The sequence below is a fragment of the Schistocerca americana genome, chromosome X (genome assembly GCF_021461395.2).
Source record: "Schistocerca americana isolate TAMUIC-IGC-003095 chromosome X, iqSchAmer2.1, whole genome shotgun sequence".
In the NCBI taxonomy this organism is placed as follows: domain Eukaryota; kingdom Metazoa; phylum Arthropoda; class Insecta; order Orthoptera; family Acrididae; genus Schistocerca; species Schistocerca americana.
This window is the reverse complement of record NC_060130.1, coordinates 797,079,454-797,103,986: the sequence shown is the minus strand read 5'-3', so window position 1 is coordinate 797,103,986 and position 24,533 is coordinate 797,079,454. Positions and strand designations below refer to the sequence as shown.

General features: G+C 41.0%; 1 protein-coding gene across 2 annotated transcripts in view; it reads left to right on the top strand.

Moving 5' to 3' along the window:
* Positions 1-3,927: 3,927 nt before the first annotated feature.
* LOC124555195 (cullin-1-like) overlaps positions 3,928-24,533 on the top strand; it is a 231,548-nt gene continuing 210,942 nt past the window's right edge. For both annotated transcript variants that reach the window (XR_006968526.1, XM_047129039.1), the window contains exons 1-2: positions 3,928-3,994; positions 16,816-16,954. Coding sequence is in view for 1 of the 2 variants with exons in the window: in XM_047129039.1 (XP_046984995.1) it covers positions 16,833-16,954 (122 nt within the window). In the remaining variant the exon portion in view is untranslated. The remainder of the gene's footprint in view (positions 3,995-16,815; positions 16,955-24,533) is intronic.

The window sequence follows — 24,533 nt, the reverse complement described above, 5'->3', positions numbered from 1 at the left end:
TAAGGAAACCATCACGAATACGGTATGAAATGTAGGCATATAAAAATCATTAACTGTAAAATAAAATTATTACCTTTTTAAATCCTCTACCAAAAACAGTCAACTGTTTAAAACAACTGAATAGTAAAACACAACAGCACCACATACTGCGCCTATTACAAAGTTGAATGTCATGTAGGCACGCAAAAATCATGAAATTTGAGTAGCTACAATAGTATTAAAAAACAAAACAATTTATTTATTTAATCGTATGGCTAGGGCCCCCTATCGGGCAGGCCCTTCGCTGGGTGCCGGTCTTTCTAGTTGACGCCATTTCAGCTACCTGCGGTCGATGAGGATGATAGGATGATGACGAGGTCAGAACAACACCCAGTCCCTGGGCGGAGAAAATTCCCCGATTCAGGCGGGAATCGAACCCGGGCCCAGAGGATTGACAATCCGACACGCTAACCATATTTTTTTATTATTATTTTTTCAGTCTCATTTTGTTCGCTTCATCTGCTCGGGGCGGACGTCGTAAGACATCCGTTTAAGTTCGTTGTTGATCGATAAACTCAGATTTTTTTTTTTTTTTTTTTTTTTTTTTTTTTTTTTTTTTTTTTTTAACAGAGGGCAGCTAACCCTCCAGCTAACCCTCTGACCGATCACGCTGAGCTACCGTGCCGGCTGAACATTCAGCTACCGGGGGCGGACAACAAAACAATAAGAGAACTTGTTCAGATACTTAAAATAACTAACCAGTAATACACAGCAGTGCCACATATGGTGCGTATTACAAAATTGTATGCCAATCATGAAGTGTGAAATGGTGCAAGTCAAAACTAAAAATTATTACTTTTCAAATTCATTACCAAAAACTATCAACTATTTCAAACCACTGAACAGTAAAACAAAACGACATCATCTACGGCGCCTATTACAGTTTTATGTCATGTAGGCACGTAAAAAGCCCTTAGAAATAACAGCAACATTAGTATTAAAAGAAAACAATAGGAGATTAAAAATCCTTGTCATTTCCGACCATTTGCAAGCATAAAATTTTTTATCACACCAAACTTTACAAATTCCGTGCAGATAAAATAACTTTTTCCCATGTCTCACGAAAAAACAAATATCAAACCAGAAGTGTTGTTTTTCCAAGGTACCAAAAATGTACTTGCCACTCAGAGGAGGACATAGCATAACCATACCCATGGGCGTGTAGGGTGGATGTGTGGTTGAAGGGGAGGATTCAAATGGCTCTGAGCGCTATGGGACTTAACTTCTGAGGTCATCAGTCCCCTAGAACTTAGAACTACTTAAACCTAACTAACCTAAGGACATCACACACATCCATGCCCAAGGCAGGATTCGATCCTGCGACCGTAGCTGTCGCGCGGTTCCAGACCTTTGCGCTTAGAGTAGGGGGACGTCTGGGAAGTGGAGAGGGGGAGGAGCATGAAGATAAAGGTGCCAAAGAAGAGGAGGTTAAGTGGACAGCACGGCATCAATCTAAACATATTATCAGTAGCAATAATGGAAAATTACTGAAAATTGGGCGAGAGACGACTATACGCCATTTCTTTACAAACTAATAAATAATAACAGAGAAATCATATGTTACTCAGGAGTAATCGTGCAGAAAACATATGCTAACAGAAAGGACCCCAAACAACTTTTTAAAATAATTTAGTGGTGAAGACCACATAGTCAACCTGTAACCAGCTTCATAGTGTGCCCTACACATCACACCACAAGCAGCGTAAAGGCACTACAAACACAGAAGCTTTATTATCCAAACAGCAGCAGCCTATAGGCACCACAGACAATAGTGCATACTTAAAAGAAGAGCTGTACCCCTCAGTATATCAGCAATAGCATATAATAACGATGTAAGAACCGAACCACATACTGTAAAAACGCAATATATTTTTGTGAAATAAGCTAGAAACTGAACTCAGTACATGAAGCCCGAGTGTACAGGAGTTCGTGGTCCAGAGATTGGTGGAAGTAAAAGTCGGGCTCGTCGTAGGGGGAGACAGTATAAACTATACATCATTTTGGAACATAGCAAAGAACCGACTAAACCGAAAATCGACTTGTTCGTTCAACACTTTATCTAGCTCCTTTATTTTTCTCTTTAAAATCTCAAGCTCCTCCAGAATATCCAACTGAATACCTTTCGATGCGTGATGCAAAACCTTCTTTTACTGTTCAGTGGTTTTAAATTGTTGGTAGTTTTTGGTAATGTATTTCAAAAGTAATAATTTTTATTGTTGACTTGCACCTGTTTCACACTTAATGACTTATGTGCCAGCATGGCATACGCTCTTGTAATACGCGCCGTATGTGACACTCCTGTGTATTACTGGACAGTAATTGTACATATTTGACTCTTTTTAGTAAAGATTTTAAAAAATTCTTCTATTGTTTTGATTTGTTTTAATGCTATTGTCGCTGTTCACAATTAATGAGTTTTACGTGCCAGCATATCATACAGCTTCGTAATACACGCCGTGTGTGGAGCTGCTGTGTACTACTGGACAGTGATTTTAAGTGTTTTGACTGTTTTTGGTCAAGATTTTAAAAAGTATTAATTTTATAGTGGACTTGTATGGTTTGTGTATGAATTGTTGTATTCTTCATGGTTTGAGAAAAAAATGTTTCCCATATACTGATAGGGTGCCTACTTCCTGAGGTTTCCTTACTACAGAGGGAGTAAACTGCCCATTATCTGTATGCACTTTATACATTTTTTGACATCTTCGGAAATGCCACTTTCGACTGTAAGTAAGTTTAAAACGGTATGTTCTGTATCTTCGGCATATGCTTAAGAATTTGGTAATAACTGTATCATACATGAGTGTAAATTGGGTTTTCTACCCTGTAGGTTGATTTGAAAATGGGTCTCGGTCCGAAACTAGTCATCGAATGAAAAATAAAATATTTGCAACTTGGTCAGGTTTTTCGTTGTATTGGAAAAAAAATAGTTTCATCGTTAAAAGCGAATTGTAACGTCTCGCTTTTGATCGCGAGCTGACGCTATACCAACCGATCAGCAATTCTGGCTGGAACTCATTTACAGGTTATGGGTGACAGAAACAGATTCCATAAGAAAGAAGAAAGGTAGGAAGGAAAAAAGGAACAAATAAGTCATTATGATGATAAAAATGATGCAACAAAAGCTTAAAATTATATTGCAAAATAATTATAATAATAAGTCATTTTGGCAAAAATTTAAAAAAGAAAAAAATTTCCTTGTAGCATTCGAACACGCGTCCGTAAGTCCCGCGATTTGTGACGTTAACGCCGCGCTACGGAGGACATCCATAATATCGCGGTAAAATAATTATGTATGTATAGAACCACTTGCAACGCTCATTTTCGGACTTCGAACGTTCGGATTTACACATGTCGTATGAAGTTTACTTACTGTAGGCCAGTCTCTGTGATAACTAATATGAGAAGTCGAATCGCGTTTTGTGCGAAAGGATCCAGTAGACTTTGGCTAGTGGTGTGAACGAAATATGCGTACCGTATTTCATTGTCATTTTGTGTGTGTGTGTGAGAGAGAGGGGGAGACGAAATAAGGCCGGATCCAGGATTCAGGATCCACACACAGCAAGAAAAAAAAGCCAGGCAAGGAGTTGGCAGTTAACTGAACATTTGTGGCAGTTTGGCAACGGCGAACAGTTCAGGCGTGACGTTGAGCGTTCTGATTCGAGGTAGACACCTCCAACACGTGCAGTTCAACTCTCAAGTAATTTTATCACTTTTTTATAGGCAAGTAACACACAATTTTAAATTTCATACGGGGTGAATCAAACAGCGCCTTGTCTTAAAGGCGAATGGAATCAATATATGCTTTCACTGTCTGCCACCAAGAAGCGCCACGAGCTGCAGACCCGAGGCTAGCCGAGCGCAACCGATCGGCACGCCCGAACGGCACCAAGATTTGCTTCCCCCAGCCACAAGTGTCCGACGACAGTCATGAATGTCTGAGAGACCAAGACAGGTACGATCAGTGACTAATTACTAAAGTAAGGCTGGGTTTGCTTGTTGATTTGTGTTTTTATTTATACTGAGTTGGTTCTGTGAGTTTTCGTGTTTGTTTGTGTGCCTTTAGAATAGAAAGCAAATCAAAGTATTTGTGATAATAACATTGCGCGTTTTGGGCTTGGTTTCGTTTTGGTGAAATAATAGCTCTCTTAGCTAATTTTAGAGTTACTGTGCCATTTAATTATAAATCAGTAGAACAGATAAGGAAAAAAAATGTGGCACCCCCAGAAAAGGTTTTATTTTTCTGCTCAGGCAACCTGTTTTTATTTTTCTATTTTCAGATTAAAACTTTAAGTTTATGTACTATAATTTTTGATTTGCACGATAATTTTACGGTCCTGAACACGCAGTTCTACCTCTTCAAGCACGCAACGCTACTGATAAATAATAGTTCAAAGGAAAAGGTAGGTTTAAGGTGTTTGCGGAAAAGTTGCCGAAATGGTATAATTTTGGGGATTTTTTTTGTCTACTATGGAGGAATTGAGAAACCTTAATATGGAAACACTGCCGTCAGCTGTATGAGCAGTGAGGAGCAAGCAGCCAGGCTCTACCTGGAAATTTTTTTCTTGCGCTACCAACCTGCCAGATTCGGGCAGAGCAATCTAAATAGTTCTGTTGTATTAACGGTTAGTCTCCACGTGACCCGTATTTGCGTTTCGTTATTTTGCTCTCTGCGTGTACAGCTCTCATGTCACATAAAAACAAAACTGATTTCTATGAGTGGGAGCTATCATTTGAATTAAAATTCATTCACATACTCACAGAAAACAAAAATAGTGTGTTATTAGTTTATTTTCTGATTTGATTCTGTTTCCACGTCAGTAGTAGCATTAATCGACATGCAAAACACTGAAGTTGTTTTTGTCGGTTTGTTAAATAAATTTTGCTTTTATTAATAAAGTAAAATGAACTGTTCTTTACCGCTGCGGGCTGTCAATTTATTTCAAACGGTGTTTCATTCCACACCGTTGACTTTTGGCTAGTATGAATTATTCGCCAAACTGCAGGTGCTCCTTTTCATTTCCTCCTGCGCGTAGTATCAACAGATCACATATTATGTCATAAAGAACCAAACATGAGAAAATACAATACCCGAAGAAAATTGCATCCCGAAAGCTACAAGGAAAAGCTTAATACCATGTACCTCAGTGTGAATGTGGACCTAAAGAATGTGCAGTTTAAACCGAATTACGTTCTTTAGCGTGGTTTGCGAGATACCGATGTACATAGCGTATTCTGATGTCTTGTTTCTTTTACGACCTATTGTAGGATCAGTTAATGCTATACGGACGGACATTCATAAATGTGGTGAATTGCCGGCCGAAGTGGCCGTGCGGTTAAAGGCGCTGCAGTCTGGAACCGCAAGACCGCTACGGTCGCAGGTTCGAATCCTGCCTCGGGCATGGATGTTTGTGATGTCTTAGGTTGGTTAGGTTTAACTAGTTCTAAGTTCTAGGGGACTAATGACCTCAGCAGTTGAGTCCCATAGTGCTCAGAGCCATTTGAACCATTTTTTGTGGTGAATTTGGTCAGTAGTATGGGATAATATACTTTGTTTCAAATATATTGACAGCCTTAGCAGAATAAATGGTTTTTTTACACATCATTTTCCCGAAAAGCACAACCTTTTTCGCTCACAACACACGTTTCGACACCTGACTGGTACCTTTTCTAGGCTTCACGTTACTTTTTGTATTGTTTACTTTTTAAATATGCAGAATGTCAATGGCAGCATAACGTTGTTTTATCATTATAATTCGTTTTCGTTGACCTCATATTAATAAAGGGATGAAAAAATTTCAGACCACACATTCTAAGATTTATTTCGGTACTGTTGATGCTCTGCGTAATTGATTGCATTATATAGAAATACTGAACGTTTAATGAGGCAACAGATAATTGTATTATGATGTAGAACCACTTTCCTAAATTTTCGTAAGGTCCAATTGACAGAGAAATAGCGTCGCGCAGATGCCTGGGGGCAAACCAGTCAGGGCCGGGCGGGACATGAGCAATTCACACTATTGGGAACAATCGTTATGATTTAAAAAAAGGAAAGAAATGTGGTGCATTCGAAATAATGAAAGAACTGAACATAAATCCTGAACGTTTCCAGTATTTTTACGGAAAGTTTCACAAGTTTCTATATTGCGTTAGACAAAATGAACAGCTTTCAGAGAAAAGCAACGAAACTACACTGTTCTGATCATAATTCCTATTTTACATATGGTTTTCATTTGAACGTAAGCCTACACTTTGCTTATTTTGTGGAAGAGGTTCAAACTGTTCATACATTTTTCTAAACTCTGCTCACCTGCTTAGCTGAGTGGTAACGTATTTGCCTGCCATGTTGTGAGCCTGGGTTAGATTACCGCCCATGTTGGAAATTTTCTCCGCCCGTGTACTGGGTTTTGTATTATCATTATCATCATCATCACCATCATCATCACCACCACCGACGCGCAAGTCGGCCAATGTGGCGTTACCTGAAATAAGACTTGCAACCCGGCGGCGGAACTTCCCCAGTTGGGGCCTCCTGCCAACAATGCCACTTTTCATTTCTGAATTATGATAATCCGTGAATATTTCACTGCTGTAGACCGGAAAGATATAGTTTACCGGAAAGATATAATTTACCACGTCACAGATTTTGTCCTTATAGAGAGGAGCAAAGTATCCTTCCACCCGGAAACCTACATTGCAGTCATTGCCAACCCCAAGGACCACGGATTCCTTCTGCGCAAGACGCAACCAGAGGAGTTTATACTAGACCACGGGTTGCACAGAGGCTCGTTCAAGATAACTTGAGTATGTCTGGCTACACATTTCATCTGAGAAAACCACTAAGGGAAAGAAAAAATCGTAACATCCAGTAACTGTGGATTTGTCAAAGCATTGCAAAGGAGCTGAAAGGGCTAGGAAAAGGAATCTGCCGCTAGATAACATTATAGTTTTCCTTATCGTATGTAATAAAATTGTCCCATTAAAACGCACCAAGAAGAAACCCTTACTTGACACGTTACGGTATATCGCAGCTGAAAATCAAGATTTCTATGAACAAGTACCAAGTGAATAGTGGATTTGCATGTCCCTCTGGCAAAACCCATTGATTGAGGACAGAAAATGTAATGCTGACTATGCAAGTTTCGTGTACATGCAAGAGGAATAGTGGTAAATTTTTCCGTACTTTCTGCTGCTGATGCGGATTTGTATTGGAATAAACGTTGTGTTTTGTCGTGTGTTGTTCTTTCTCAAAATAAGGTTTCTATTTCTGCAATAAGCATCACAGGAAAACCAGTCTGTTCGATCAGCACTACGTTATAAATTCACAGATTCAACAAATAAAAAAGATTGTACGGTTTTTCAAAGATAACATAAGTACTTGTGTAACAACTGTCACAAAATATACAAAATGGCGTTTTACTTCATACAAACTGATTCAAATGGCTCTGAGCACTATGGGACTTAGCTTCTGAGGTCATCAGTCCCCTACGACTTAGAACTACTTAAACCTAACTAACCTAAGGACATCACACACATCCATGCCCGAGGCAGGATTCGAACCCTCGACTGTAGCAGCCACGTGGTTCTGGACTGAAGCGCCTAGAACCACAATGGCAAGCGTTTTCTCAAAATCGAGTGAGAAAGACCTAATAGTGAAGAACGCAAGCGAATCTCAGAACAGTGATTTTTTAAATTTTTTATGCGAAAATAAAAGGCCCACTGAGAAACATTCAACTGAGGTGGCTGAGCTTTACTTCAGCTACATAATTTTTTTAGGCAGACCTCCAATTAATGAAAACACCAGTGTACCACTTGGACATTGCCACCATGTGTCCCTTTGGTGCACTGCTATGGCAACAAATGGACGTGGCAAAGACCAAGGAAACAATGTGCCTCTATCACACCCTATCTGTGTGAATTGCTTCATTTGTTAACATGGAGGTGATGTGTAACAGCGCCATGTGATGACATTTATGTGTGAATTGGCCTGAGAACTAAAATTAAGAATGATGTAGTGCATGACACAACATATAACAAGGAACGGACACTGCACTATTAGCCAAGTACAATATTATTGCACCTGCGGGCGAGAGAGGTTGAGTTGGCTTACCCCAAGTTTTTATCATGATATTTCATGAGGACACACTGAAGCATGCATATATATACAACTGTTTTGAAATAATTCAGAATGCAATGCATTTTCTTTAGTCACCACTGCATGGGCTTGTTTACTGTAACATAATTGCTTGCTTATCAGCCATGGGGGCCAAGTGTAGTAATATCGTGGTTGGATAATATGTCTGTTTTAATAGCATAATATTTTTTGTGGCTGCCTACTGTAACATAATTGCTCGCTTATCAGCCATGGGGGCCAAGTGTAGTAATATCGTGGTTGGATAATATGTCTGGTTTAATAGCATAATATTTTTTGTGGCTGCCCTCTCCATCTAGCTCAGATGTTGTTCTCATTCAAAAAGAAAAAAATAGTGGACGTTGTAAAGCCAACAGATTTTTGTAGAAGACTTCTTTTCTGATTGTTCACCTATTTCGCACCATAGCAATGCCTACATATTGAGATCATGTAAGTCTATTGGAAGAAATAACAAAAAATTAAATAATTAAATGTCTGTGCTCCCTCCCTCCTCTCTCTCTCTCTCTCTCTCTCTCTCTCTCTCTCTCTCTCTCTCTCTCTCTCTCTCTAAGGTTTTACACAAATATAGCAGGTTGGTTAGGAAACATGGTTCCGACAGTGGAAAGGTGCTGAACTTTCACTCAAGGTCTCAGACATAGTAATGCAAATTTTATTACAGTAAGAGCTTTCATTCTTTGGTACTCAAAAGATATCCATTGATATCACTTCAACTCAGCTAATCAGTAAATATATTATCATTTTAAAAAACCAGAACACACAGGACCAAGTCACAGCAGAAACAACATTAATGTAAAAACAGGACGATACAATGAAATGGGAACTATTAACCTACAGTTATGCCTTAAAAAGGGAACAGTTTTGCATCAAACAATATATGACATTACAACACTAGAACAAATCTCGATAGGTCCTCGCCCATAATCTGAAGTTGTTAAAGGAAATTCTTAAGTATTCACTAGAAATTTTTATCATTAACAAATACCAATAGGTGGCTACATATGGTAAGCTTAACAACATTCCCCCCCCCCCCCCCCCCCCCCCCCCAGCTTTCGGTTTAGTGGGTAGCATTGCTACCTCTGGATCACGGGGTCCCACGTTCGATTCCTGGCTGGGTCAGGGATTTTCTCCACCCGGGAACTGGGTGGTTGTGTTGTCCTCATCATCATTTGGGAAGTGGTGAGATTAGAACTGAAAAGATTTGGAACTTGTGTGGGCGCTGATGCCCTTGGTGTTGAGAGCCCCACAAACCAACATCATCACCATTTAACCACCTTTTTAGCAGTATGTTACAGGAGATAACAAAATCACGTAACTTCCAATCTGGCAAACTACTACTGATCATTGGCAAATAGTTCCAATAACAACACTTAGTAAGAGCAAAGCAGTAAAATACACTCGAAAAGTTACCAGAAAATTTATGTACCACCATATCCAGCTCAGTTTAACATTACAGGACCAGAGCCAGAATATACATCATCTCATTGGATGGTCTATAGCAGAAAAACTGGCTGCAAGCCACTTGCAATTACAAAATAATCCTGTGATTTCTTGGAATACTAGCGCACAGAGTATTATCACACTTATACAACAAACAGAGATGTGAAATTTTAGGTAACTCAGCTAACACACACTTCAGTATGTGCACCTAATTAACAGTTGCAATGTGAAAAATCGACAAAACACAGTAACCCAAAACCTTTGTTTCACAAGTGTTACACTTGGTAGCAAAATATACCAACTCTTCCAAAACAGCTTCTTTCACAGTTTCAACCTCTAGGGAAGAAATATGCAAGCAGCCACTTCAACAGAGCATGAGGTGAGATTTACACCACCAGTTAAAGCCTTCAAATGCCCACAAGGACATATTCAAAATCCAGTGACTGCAGAAAAGGCACAGTATAACAGTCACAGCAGGCAACCCAGCCTCCCAAAGTTCAAAGATCCAGCTCACCAGAGAAACAGCCACCCAAGTTTGCTACCAAACATCTCACACCTGGCAGGAAATCTGCACGTTGCATCTAATTAAAACAAGGCATCTAATCCAGCCCCCTGTGCTTGTTCACTCCCGACATCCCAACCAGTCTCTCGTGACTGCCACACAAAGAGCCACTACCGGCACAATAGTTTTCTGGGCCACTTCATGCCCCACTCATCAGCCTCCTGCTCTGTCCAACTACTACCTTTTGTCCAGCATGCCGCTTAAGAGCCATTCCCTCACCACGGAATGTGCTCCTTCCAACAACCAACCAACAATGTCGCCAAAATCAATTGCTGCCACGGCAAAATCGATTGGTATGCATCAGAAATGGGGAGTCAAAATCATGTCAGAGTTAGGGCTATGTATAAGATTTCCCAAGTGCACTCTCATAATGCATTTCCTATTCCATTAGGCAGAATAGACATCCCAAAAGATCAGTACTAAGTGTGTTGGGTTGGGCAGTCATTCAGTAATGATTCTTAGGTCATATTTTGATACAGGTGAGTGGTTTATTGCTTAATTCTATTGTATCTTGTTCTGTGATTTTATATTTTAACAACATAGGAAAATTTTTTAACAGATCTCAGGTATTCAGCCAGTTAGTGTTATCTAAAAGAAGTGGTATTCCGGTGAGCAGACTTCTTGCCATCTTCAGGTATTCAAGATGAATGGATAATACCTGCTGGGTGCTGCTTTCATGCCCCCCCCCCCCCTTTTCCTGCCACCTCCAGCCAGCACCTCTGTTTGCAGACTGGGTGTAGTGGTAGGGGAAGCACGGCATCGGGGTGTCAATCCAGGGCCTTCAGGAGTTCTGTGTTTGGGACTGGACCCAGTGCTGATGAAGGCCTTGGATCGACACCTGACACCGTGCTTCCCCATTCCTGAAACAGGTCTGTGCCCAGAGACCTGGAGGCGGTGGCAGGGGAGGAGAGAGGACATAATGGTGACACCCAGCAAGTATCAGCCAGACATTAGCAATGCCTGAATATGGCAAGATGATGACATCCATCTGAGCACTTGAGAACTATTCAAAATTCTATATGAAGATGATGCCTGTTCTTTAAGGCTTGTCCGAAAGAACAGATACAATTGGTGATCTTGGAGCTCTTGAAGAATGAAATTACAATGAAATCCAGACCTGTAGCTGCTTACAGGCGTTGATAAATACCAACGGAGACTGTTGAAAATGTGTGCCCCGACCGGGACTCGAACTCAGGATCTCCTGCTTACGTGGCATACGCTCTATCCGACTGAACCACCAAGGACACAGAGGACAGTGCAACTGCAGGGACTTATCTCTGGCACGCTCCCCGTGAGACCCACACTTCCAACTTTCTGTCCACACATTACATTTATATTGCTCCTGCCCACTATACTCATTACTCGCAGCAGTCAATCCACCAATTCCCGTAAGAGTTCGGGAAATGTAAGTGCGTCTGCACTTAAGATCATTGGTTGGTAAGCCTTATCTATATGAAGATAATCTGTTCTTTCGGACATGTTTCAAAGAACAGATACCATCTTCATATAGATAAGGCTTACTGGCCAGTGATCTTCTTCAGTGGGGATGCACTCACATTGCCCGAACTCTTATGGGAATTGCTGGACTGACTGCCGCAAGTAATGAGTATAGTGGGCAGGGGCACTAAAAGTGTAATGTGTGGACAGAAAGTTGGAAGTGTAGATCTCATGGGGAGCATGCCAGAGATAAGTCTCTGCAGTCGGAAAGAGCATCTGCCATGTAAGCAGAAGATTCCGGTTGGGGTATACGCTTTCAACTATCCCCGTTGATATTTATCAATGCCTGTAAGTAGCTTAAGGTCTGCATTTCATTGTAATTTCATTCAAAATTCATGTTCAACATGTATGACTTAAAGAGAAAAATATTCTGCAATCTCATGATGTGCTGTTCTGCACCTCCACACATTCTGTGATTTCTGTGGAAATATATTTCCTGATGGTATGGTACTTGTTAGACATTTAGTAAAGCTCCTTGACATAGCTTGCTTGGATGTTGCCCTACATAGGGAGTTCATGCTGACTATTGATACTGAATAAACAATGGAAATCCAGGATGGAATGTAACAGTATTGTGTGTGTGTGTGTGTGTGTGTGTGTGTGTGTGTGTGTAGTCTAATTTTGAAGGAGGCCTTGTTGGCTGAAAGCTTACTTTTCAACAGTCTGTTGTGCCTGTCTGCAACTCAGCATCTCCGCTATATGGTGAGTAGTAACTATCCTTGTCGTTATACTAATGAGTTATGAGTTGTAAGTTGTGCATCTTTTAGCAGATGATTTTGAATAATTGTTATGCAATTGCAGGCATTATAGCAAGAAAGGAATATTGTTGTCATTCATATGAAGCTATCACGGTGGATTCGCTTTTATTTTTATGTACATAATTAGCATTTTGCAATTACATTATAAATTCAGAATGATAGATTCTTAAAATTACTACATTTCTGTGTGAGGTTCAAATTCAGTAGCCATGGGATAACATTTGTGCATAATTCTGGGAGGAGATGTTGCCAGGTTTTCCTCTTTACCTTGTTTCGAAGTCATTTTCTTTCATTTTGTTCTCCTTTGTTCTTTCTGGTAGAAGCTTTTCAGGTTCCTACTTCATAGTTTTATTGTATTGTTGTTTTTGTTACAGTTAGTTATTCAGTAACTTGTGGCTGGCAGTAAATATTTGTTTCCACATTGATGGGTACTACAAGCTTGCATATGTTACTTGCTTATACATTAAACTTATTGTGCACCAGGTTTAACATTACAAGTGAGTGAAGGACACAAGAGTATATTTTCTTTTCAGATAAGAAGACAACTTGTGGGAAGCACTGCAATTTTTTCTTCAAATTCTTGCAACTTCAAAGTATTATTACTTGTCGTCCATACCTCATGGCATACAACATGCATTGTGATAAGACGTTACCTACTTTAGATTTACATCGAACCACTTGTCATATTTACACTGGCCTTGTTATTCAGTACACAGAATAACACCTAAAAGTGTGCTTACAGTGTGACAAATAGCCAGTTCACAAGCAGTTCACTAAAGCCATGTTCTTCCACTCCACCAGAGAGAGTTGTATGTGAGGTTAACTGCGAAAGAAATGAGACTGATGATAAAAATCTGTAGATAAAAATCTATAATTACCAAATACATTCAATTAGTGATGGTTGCATTTGAAACAGGACACACTTGAGTTGACATACACATTTAGTCTGCATAACTGTAATGGACTGCTTGTCTGCTGCCAATGAGTTCATCAATTTTGATCAAACAAGTAACAGCATAGGGACACAGTTCAAGGCAGAAAAGTCAGATATACCATGAAAACTAGTTCCTTACTAATTCAAGGAGCCATACTGCTTTTGCGGTGCACCTGAATATGTTCAGGGCAAGCTTTATCATTCACATGTACTGTCTGGCACTTATTGAGATTTGCATCTGGGACTATCAGATACACATTTTTCCAAATTACTGAAGCAATTAATCATGTAACACTTATAAAGATTCGTAGTGATATTTTCTTCTTGAAGACACCATTGCATTAAGGCAGGAACTTGATTACTATAGAAAGAATATCAATATGCCGCTGATGTTAATGAAGCAAAAAATATTTGCTGCTGGTTGAACATTACTTTTCTGTTAAACTGAGGTCAAAATACCACCTTCACAATTCATTTCAGGTAGTAATTTCCTAGAAAGGCTAATAGTAATAAGATATCAAATGCAGAGTATACTGAAGTACATCTCTTGGCGCATTCACTGTTACCATGTTGGTAGCAAATAGTTGATAAATTTCCAGGCAAACTTTTACAGTTAACTGCTTTGCATGTTGTCAACCATTTTAGCCATCATTTGGCTGATCAACTTCAGATTTGAGGCAAAAAGTGTAGAATGTTGATGAATCTGGTGTCACAGATGAAACAATCAAAATTCAATGTAATGAAAGGAAACATAAAATAAGGACTCACTGTACTGTGAGTACTGCTCGTAATGGAGTAGCTCTGAATTTTGGGTTGCAAACACACAAATGTTCTGTATGTGCAGGATGCAGGAACTGGTTTTGATAATTCAGGCATGGCGTACAATCTCTGCAGACAAAATTCATTTGAAACATTGTTTATTTAGAAGATGAAGGTTTTGAGCTTCAGGCATAATAAAGAATTATATTTTTTCTTATTTTTCTCTAGCACACTTGGGTTGTAATAGTGTATCCTTCTCACCTTTGAAATCTAGGTGGCTGTGACAAACTGATCTATAGTGTAGCCAAAGATCTAATTGGAAGGTAGCAAACAGTTTGTGAGTTGGTGAAATCAACGACTGTGAGTTCAAATTAAAAGTTGTGGTAACAGACTTAGCTGTAGCAAAGCCCAGGGGTCTAAGTTTGTTTGATATTTAACATACTGTTTTGAGCAACTAAAACTAAGGTAATTTCAGGAAAGTGATATGAAGTAATGGACAAATCTCTGATTATTTAGATGTCTATTGTGTACATACATCGTTCACCTCTGTGGTAAATGCAAGGGGATTTTTTTGAAGCACTGCATAATTACTACCCCCACTAGTTACTGACTGAAACTATTTGAAATTCATTATATACAACATGATTTATCTTTGTACAGTTGTTGGTTGTGAGGTAAAAGTATGGTTAGTGAATTAGCAAAGTTTCCAGGTTATTAATTTAATGTTCATTAGGCATGCATTATCTCCTTCATCTACAGCATTGGTATGTGTGTACCATTCTACATCTACATCTACATTTATACTCCGCAAGCCACCCAACGGTGTGTGGCGGAGGGAACTTTACGTGCCACTGTCATTACCTCCCTTTTCTGTTCCAGTCGCGTATGGTTCGCAGGAAGAACAACTGTCTGAAAGCCTCCATGCACGCTTGAATCTCTCTAATTTTACATTCGTGATCTCCTCGGGAGATATAAGTACGGGGAAGCAATATATTCGATACCTCATCCAGAAACGCACCCTCTCGAAACCTGGCGAGCAAGCTACACCGCGATGCAGAGTGCCTCTCTTGCAGAGTCTGTCACTTGAGTTTGCTAAACATCTCTGTAACGCTATCACGCTTACCAAATAACCCTGTGATGAAACGCGCCGCTCTTCTTTGGATCTTCTCAATCTCCTCCGTCAAACCGATCTAGTACAGAGCCCGCACTGATGTGCAATACTCAAGTATAGGTCGAACGAGTGTGTTGTATGCCACCTCCTTTGTTGACGGACTACATTTTCTAAGGCCTCTCCCAATGAATCTCAACCTGGTACCCGCCTTACCAACAATTAATTTTATATGATCATTCCACTTCAAATCGTTCCGCACGCATACTCCCAGATATTTTACAGAAGTAACTGCTACCAGTGTTTGTTCCACTATCATATAATCATACAATAAAGGATCCTTCTTTCTATGTATTCGCAATACATTACATTTGTCTATGTTAAGGGTCAGTTGCCACTCCCTGCAGATCCGCTGCAGATCTTCCTGCATTTCGCTACAATTTTCTAATGCTGCAACTTCTCTGTATACTACAGCATCATCAGTGAAAAGCCGCATGGAACTTCTGACACTATCTACTAGGTCATTTATATATATTGTGAAAGGCAATGGTCCCATAACACTTCCCTGTGGCACGCCAGAGATTACTTTAACATCTGTAGACGTCTCTTCATTGATAACAACATGCTGTGTTCTGTCTGCTAAAAACTCTTCATCCAGCCACACAGCTGGTCTGATATTCCGTAGGCTCTTACTTTATTTATCAGGCGACAGTGCGGAACTGTATCGAACGCCTTCCGGAAGTGAAGGAAAATAGCATCTACCTGGGAGCCTGTATCTAATATTTTCTTGGTCTCATGAACAAATAAAGTGAGTTGGGTCTCACATGATCGCTGTTTCCGGAATCCATGTTGATTCCTACAGAGTAGATTCTGGGTTTCCAAAAACGACATGATACGTGAGCAAAAAACATGTTCTAAAGTTCTACAACAGATTGACGTCAGAGGTATAGGTCTATAGTTTTGCGCATCTGCTCGACGACCCTTCTTGAAGACTGGGACTACCTGTGCTCTTTTCCAATCATTTGGAACCTTCCGTTCCTCTAGAGACTTGCGGTACGCAGCTGTTAGAAGGGGGGCAAGTTCTTTCGCATATTCTGTGTAGAATCGAATTGGTATCCCGTCAGGTCCAGTGGACTTTCCTCTGTTGAGTGATTCCAGTTGCTTTTCTATTCCTTGGACACTTATTTCGATGTCAGCCATTTTTTCATTGTAACAAACTTGAATCAGAAAAGAATTTGTCTTGGACATTAATCTATCATTTCAGGTACCTGAACTATGCTTGGGTGTGCCGGCCGCGGTGGTCTCGCGGTTCTAGGCGCGCAGTCCGGAACCGCGCGACTGCTACGGTCGCAGGTTCGAATCCTGCCTCGGGCATGGATGTGTGTGATGTCCTTAGGTTAGTTAGGTTTAAGTAGTTCTAAGTTCTAGGGGACTGATGACCACAGCTGTTAAGTCCCATAGTGCTCAGAGCCATTTTTTTATACTTGGGTGTAGTTAATTTTATAACCTATTCATGTTAGCAAATAGCTCCTACACTGTTCACCATATCCTTCTTCCCTTTTACAGGGCTAGCATCTCGAAAAATGGAAGAGGAGGAAGGTGGCGGAACTTACATAGCCCAAATCTGGCGTGATTTAGAAAAGGGCATTGAACAAGTTTATAGACGTGAAGCGATGTCTAGACTTCGCTATATGGAATTGTACAAGTATCCTTTTCCAAACTGTTAAATGCGCTATATTGTCATTCTACAAATAAAAATATCAGAAAGTTATTTTTTTCTGTATATTTAAAGTCTTAATTATTTTAGCTTGCTGCAAGGTACCATACACAGCTGATTTCATATTTAATAGCAAAATAATTAACTTATAGAAATTGGTGCATTATGGAAAAACATTTATTGCAAATTCATTTTGCTAAATAAAAGCAAATGTGACCAATTAATAGAGTATGGAGTAGGTGAAGTAAATAATGTCGTCACATACTCTGATTGTGTTGAAGCCTCAGATTAATTGTTGGTTTAAAAAAATTAAAGCAGCCATTGACCCAAAAATTGGTCTGTCTGGCCTTCCTCATTGGGTTTGGAGTTAGGGCAGAATCCTCTGCCATTGTTGCAGTCTTGTTGTGTGCCCTGGCACTGGGAGGACCCAATGAGCTGGTTTGTGATGTCTTCAAGTTCTTTGAAACTTGCAGGTGCAATGGTGACATCCAAGGTACGAGGGTTCATGTTAGAAGCTGCCTCATGGATGTGGCAACCCCAGTGTTTTAGGTGCTGGTGTGGAACGATGTTACCCTTGTCAGTAGGATTGGTTGTGGTGGCTCCTGAACATGATATTCTTGGTGGCTATTGTCTACACAGGACCACCATGTGTTGCCCACATCAGGTGGGCATCCATCCCGAGCACCTGCTAAAACACCTCGTCGAGATCAGGACACCTGTGTACAAATCGTTATCAGAAACAAATCATTTGTGGCAGTCTTCTAATTAGAAAGACATAAGTGTCTTAATAATCACTTCTAATGTCATGTTTGAGTGCATATTCAACAAGTGGAAAATAAAAAAGTGTAACTAGTGTACTAGTGGATAGGCAGATGATGAGCAGCCTCACAGATGTTAAGGTCATTCCATCTGAGGCCTTAGACAGTGACCATCGGCTGTTGGTAGCCACCCTGAGAGAGAAAAAAGATAGGAGGGCAACAGATATACAGGAGAAAAGGTTGAAGACATGGATGCTGAAAGAGGCTGAACGGAGGACCCAGTACCAGACACTGATCAGGAAGAAGCTGCCAAAGGAAGATCAGAGAACAGTGGAAGAAGAATGGGGAGATTAAGAGGGCTCTAGTTGAGGCAGCTGAGACTGTGTGTGGAAGAACTAGCACAAAGAGGAGAAGTAAGGAAACCCCATGGTGGAACAACATATGTAAAGAGGCAGTACTTCGAAAGAACAAAGCCTTCGGAGAATGGTTCCAGACCCGAACAGAGGAAGCTAGGGTAAAATATAAGGAAAGCAAGAAAGCGGCACAGACCATAGTAAGGGCAGAGAAGAAGAAGTGGATGGAAAAATGGACGAGAATGTTAGAAGAGGACAGTGAAGGGAACAAAAAAGTACTTTACACCATGGTAAGAAATAAGAGGAACGACAGAAGCGAGTGCCTGAGGATCATGGATAATAATGGAAGAGTTGTGGAGGAAATGCATGAGCTCAAAAAGATTTGGAAGGAGTACTTTGAAGATCTGTTGAATGCCGCCAAGCGGATAACTAACAGCGATGGAGAGCCTAAGGCAGCAGATGATTATAATAGTGGGGAAATTGATGATCTAACTTGGAATGAAGTGGAAGAAGCCGTAAAGAGGATGAAAGGGGGCAAGGCACCAGGTTGGGACGAAGTAACAGTGGATATGATACGAGCAGCAGGAGAAGTAGGAACCCAGTGGCTATACAGAGTGCTGAGGGTGGTGTGGAAGGGGAACAGAATTCCTGAGGATTGGAAGAAAGAAATTATAGCCCCGATCTTCAAGAAAGGGGATAAAAGGAGATGTGAGAACTCCAGAGGAATCACCCTGTTATGCCACTGTGGAAAAATCTATGAAAAGATCCTGGAGAAGAAAATAAGAAGCAGTATTGAAAGTAGACTCCAAGAGGAGCAGTATGGTTTCAGACCGGGAAGATCAACAACGGACCTCATATTTGCGGTAAGGCAACTGCAGGAAAGGCACTATGAGTACGGGAAGGACTTAATCATGGCCTTTTTAGATATTGAGAAGGCATATGACAGTATCTGTAGGGACAAGCTCTGGGATGTGCTGAACGCAAAAGGGATAGATGAAGAGATAACACGAAAAGTTAGAAAAATGTATGAGGGAAGTGAGAGTTGTGTGAAAGTGGGGAGGGAACGTACTGCATGGTTCAAGCTGGAAAATGGGCTGCGACAGGGAAGTGCACTTTCACCTTTATTGTTTATTATTGTTATGGATGAAATCCTACAGCAAGTATCAGATGCAATTGGAGATCATAAAATGAAAGCAGTGCTTTTTGCCGATGACCTGATGTTATGGGTTAATTGCGAGAAGGAGGTGCAAGAGCAGTTAGATGTATGGGAGGCAACGGCAGCACAATATGGAATGCATTTCTCTGCAAAGAAAAGTGAAATAATTGTCACAACAAGGAAGAAGAATAGGCCAAATGTGGATATAACTTGTGGAGGGGAAAAACTACAAGTGGTAGAGAACTTCAAGTACCTGGGAAGCATGATTGAAAGTAAGGGGGGAAACGCAATGGAAATAAATGAAAGGTGCAGAAAAGTAGGGCAGTTCTACAAATGCATTAGGGGGCTTATTTGGAGCAAGGAGGTGCCACAGAAATCCAAGGGAATTATATACCGAACCTACTTTGTCCCCATATTGGCATACGGAAGTGAGACATGGGTAATGCACAAAAGCGACAAAAGTAGAATACAGGCTAGTGAAATGAAGTTCCAGAGGAGCAGGTCGAGTGTAACAAGACAAGACAGATTGCGAAATGTGTATGTGAGGGAAAGACTAAAGGAGGAACCCAGTACAGGACAGGATAGAAAAATCAAGACTGCAGTGGTATGGACACATGAAGAGAATGGATGAGGGAAGAATTCCAAAGAGGATGTTTGATCTGCAACTGGAGGGGAAGAGGCCCAGAGGAAGACCAAGAGATAGATGGGTGAAGGGAGTGAAGGAATGTGTGACGAGAAGAGAACTGGACGAAGGTGGAAGAGGGGGAATGGTGGAAAGACAGAACACGATGGAGAGCCTTGTGTTCCCGACAGACCCAGCCAGTGGCTGGAAACTGTCCAAGATGATGATGATGTAACTATTATCAACCTCATCATGGGCTTGCAGAATGTACTAGCAAAATAAATTTGTGTTCACTCCCCAGTGACTAAATGGTGTCAGCCAGAGGTTGAAGGAAACACATACTATGAATATTTCTTGCATCCACACGTATACTCTGCAAAGAACCTTATGGGGAGTGATGGAGGGTACTTCTAGTACCACTATCTTTTTCCTCCTTTCCTGCTCAGTTCACAAATTGTGCATAGGAAAAATGGTTGTTGGTAAAGCTCCATATGACAATTTCTCTAATTTTCTCATCATGATTATTTTGAGACATATGTGGGCTAAAGTAATATGTTGCCTGACTCCTTGAAAATTCAACAGTAAACCTCTCCATGATACACAACACCTTTGTTGTAACATCCACCACTGAAGTTTATTGATCATCTCCATAACACCCTCCCGCAGAGTTAAACGATCCCATAGCTAAATACACCACTATTCATTGGACCTTCTCTCTCTCTCTCTCTCTCTCTCTCTCTCTCTCTCTCTTTTCTATTAAACCTATTTGGTAAGGGTCCCAGGCTGATGAACAGTATTAGAGAATCAGTCGAGCTAATGTTTTGTAAGCCAGTTCTTTTGTTGATGAATTACGTGTCATTAGGATTCTTATGATCATACTCAGTCTGACACCTGCTTTTCTGGCGAGTTGTTTTAAGTAATCATTTCAATTCAGGGTGCTCCAGATGGTTGCTTCTAGGCATTTTACACTAATTACTGTTTCCAGTGATTTGTCACCAATACTGTAATTGAACAGTTGTAAATCTCCTCACTTATTTATGTGCACTAACTTACGTTAATTTACAGTCAAGGCCAGCTGCACCAATCACAGATCCTCTTCAGGTTTTCCTGCATTTTGCTATAGTATTCTGGTTTTGCAGCCTTCTTACAAACAACACCACTGTCGAAGAATAGCTATGGGACCACCAATGTTATCCACTAGATAATTAATACACACTGCCTGACAAAAAGTGTGAAGCACCCAGAAGGGGAGGAGAAAGCTAAACGAAATTTCACAGTTTGAGAGGGCATGTGAAGTTATTTCAGTGATTACAAGGTAGTCTAAATTACAAAGAACTTGGCAATATGAGCCCAATTATCAATATGATATTGCACCTCCTCTGTTATGGATGCACGTATTGTTTCAGTTGGGAAGGATGTCATAAAGGGATCATATCCTCTTCTGAGTCAAGCTAGTCCACAACAGTTGTAACTGATCCTTTATTTACTGGATTTTGGCACTGGGACAGAGTTGACATCTGAGGGTGGCAGATCTGGAGATGTTGCTGGCCATGGGAGTACCTCAAAATCATGCAGACATTTCATGGAGACACATGCCATGTGTGAACAAGTATTGTTGAAGAATGGCACCACGGTACTGTCCCATGATAGATAACACATGAGGAAGCATGATGTCTGTGGTGTGTCAGTGTGCCTCCAGAGTTCCCTCAATCCCTACCAGCTGTGACCTGAAGACACACAAGATAGCTCCTCACTTGATTGTCAGGAGTTAAACTGTTGGGCCTGTCGGAAACAGTGGAAAAATGGGACCTCTCCCCAAGCCACCACAACAGTCACCGTTGATGTTCATCTAGGGTACTGCATAACCAGAATTAATCGTTGCACATACCATGATGCCATTCATCAGCAGTCCATGATTCCTGGCTACAGCACCAGTCTGCATGCAGGTGTTTGTGTTTTGAAATGACAGCCCACACATAGGACAGTAATTCCCTAGTTCAGCTGCAGCTAGTCTCTGACCAATGGTACAGGATGACAGAATGTTGCAGGGAGTCCATTACTTGTTTCTATATGGCAGGTGCAGCTGTGACAGGCTCACTGAGTGCTTGGTGCACAAAATGGAAATCCTCTCTTGTGGTGGTCAGACATGGTCGACTGGAACCTTGGTGATGAATATGCCTGCTCTAACATCCCCATTCAATTCAACATCGGGCCGCTGTCACATATGAATGCCCTACAAATTTGCATATTGCACGAGTGGATCAGCAGGCCAATGAAAACCTGCAATGAGGCCGCATCCAAACTCCGTCAGGTGTCAGTAGTGCTGTCTCACGTGGGTATGCGGCATCTCTATCCTTCGGTGATCACTCATTGTCTGATGTTCTCCACACTCCTTATATACCCTGCCAGGCATGGTAACAACACTAAACATGAACAACATGAATGCAGTATTGTGGCTACTCTACATGTCACAGAGAATTAAAACTCAAATTATTTACGTACTTGCTGAAGGTGTGTGTGTGTGTGTGTCTGTGTGTGTGTGTGTGTGTGTGTGTGTGTGTGTGTGTGTGTGTGTGTTCAAAGTTATGTTAACATCTGACAGTTTTCCAGGTGCTTCAGTTTTGTTGACAGGCTATATAAATTGTAAATAGTAGTGGTCCTATAACACTCCCTTGAGATAATCCCAAAAAAGGCTTGTAGTCAATCACAAATCTGCTCCAATACTCAGTAAACTGATATTTGGTTCACTATATGATGGTGAAACACAATCAAATGCTATGATAATTAAATTGGCACCCTAGCTGCAAACAGGCATTGACATACATCATTGGGGACATGTTGAAAATGTGTGCCTCAACCAGGACTCAAACCCAGGATCTGCTGCTTACATGGCAGACGCTCTACCCATCTGAGCCACCGAGGGCACAGAGGATAGCGCTCCTGCTGGGACTTATTCCTTGCACGCTTCCCATGGTACCCACATTCCCAACATGTCCACACCACTACATTCGTAGTGCGCCTAATAGATATTTGCCCAGCACACTCATTACTCATGGCAGTATGAATGTAGTGGTTATGGATATGTTGGGGATGTGGGTCATATGGGGAGCAAGCAAGGGATAAGTCCCTGTGGGCGCCTCTGTGCCCTCGGTGACTCAGATGGGTAGAACATCTGCCATGGAAGCAGGAGATCCCAGGTTAGAGTCCCGGTCGGGGCACACATTTTCAACATGTCCCCAATGATGTATGTCAACACCTATTTGCAGCTAGGGTACCAATTTAATTATCATTTCATTCTAGAGAAGCTGCACAGTCATAAATGGTATCTGTTCTTTTGGGAGCAGATACTACCTTCATATATAGACAATCAAATGCCTTCCAGAACTCAAGGACCATGGTATCAAACTGAGTGCCTTTGTCTATGGTGCTTAATATCTCACAAACAGAGTGAGCTGAGTTTTACAAGACCTGTTTGTAGAATCCATGTTGATTTCTTTATACAGGAGATTTTCATTCTCCAAGAACATCATAATGCATTACAGGTTCACATCAATGTTAGAGGCCTATAAATAAATGCACGTGACAGCCTTCAGTGGAAATGAGAATTACTTGCACTTTTTTCCAGTCACCCTTCATTGTTCCAGTGACCTGCAGTAAATTACTGGTAGAAGGTGACCAAGCTCTTTTGCATAACCGGTTTTAAACCTCATAAGTATCTCTACAGTTCCCCACTGTGTAGTGGAGTTCAAGAAATTTGCATCTGATATCATTATAGCATTGTCTGAGCTTCTGATTTAGACCTTGCACTCTGCTCCAAGCCAGAGACTGTGATTTGCTCTGGATATGCTTAGCCTACAGCCACCGTGCAATGCTAGCTGCCTTCACTAATTCAGCCAGCTGCCAAAGGGATCTGAGGATAGCCTCAGGACCCAAGCAGAAGGCATCATTTGTGGTAACATGAACCACTAACCACAGCTGGTTGCATCAAGTGTGTTCAGTAGCCTTTGGCAGAACCATCACCACCTCTGGAATGAGACCTCCCGGTAAACATACAGAGTGCATACTGGCATTCTTTTCTGAACTGTCTGCTATTTCCCTGTAAGGCTCTATTAATTGACTAATGTTGGAGCTCCCAATGACCAACAAACTCACCCTTCATGATTGCCCTGGTGTAGTAAGAAAATTGCCTCTGACTCAAAAGACGAGGCATCCTGTGGTGGTTCAGATATGGTACCAACACTGGGTAGCATCTTGTACCTGCTGCTGAGGCAGGGGGCAGCTATGCAGCCACTGCCCATATTCACATTCAGCCCAGACATGTGCAAACGCATCACGGCATGTCATGCACCCTCATGTGAAGGCAAACTATTCAAACAGTGAGCATTGGAAGATCAGTAACATCAGGGTTGCCAGGGGTTTACAGTAGAATGAGAACATCATCTCCTTGTGTCTGCAAACAACAAACACAGTCTCTATCCATTTACTACTACATAAGACTCATCAATCAAGAACTAATTGCGAAAGAAGCCAACCACAAAGGTCTCAGTAATCAAGTAAACAGAGAGAGACTAGCTTCTACAGCAGTGAAAAACTACACAACAAAGTTAACTCACTGTACACAAACAATTGAAAATTATACAAATTCTTACACAGAAGTAAAAAGCACGACTAAACATGG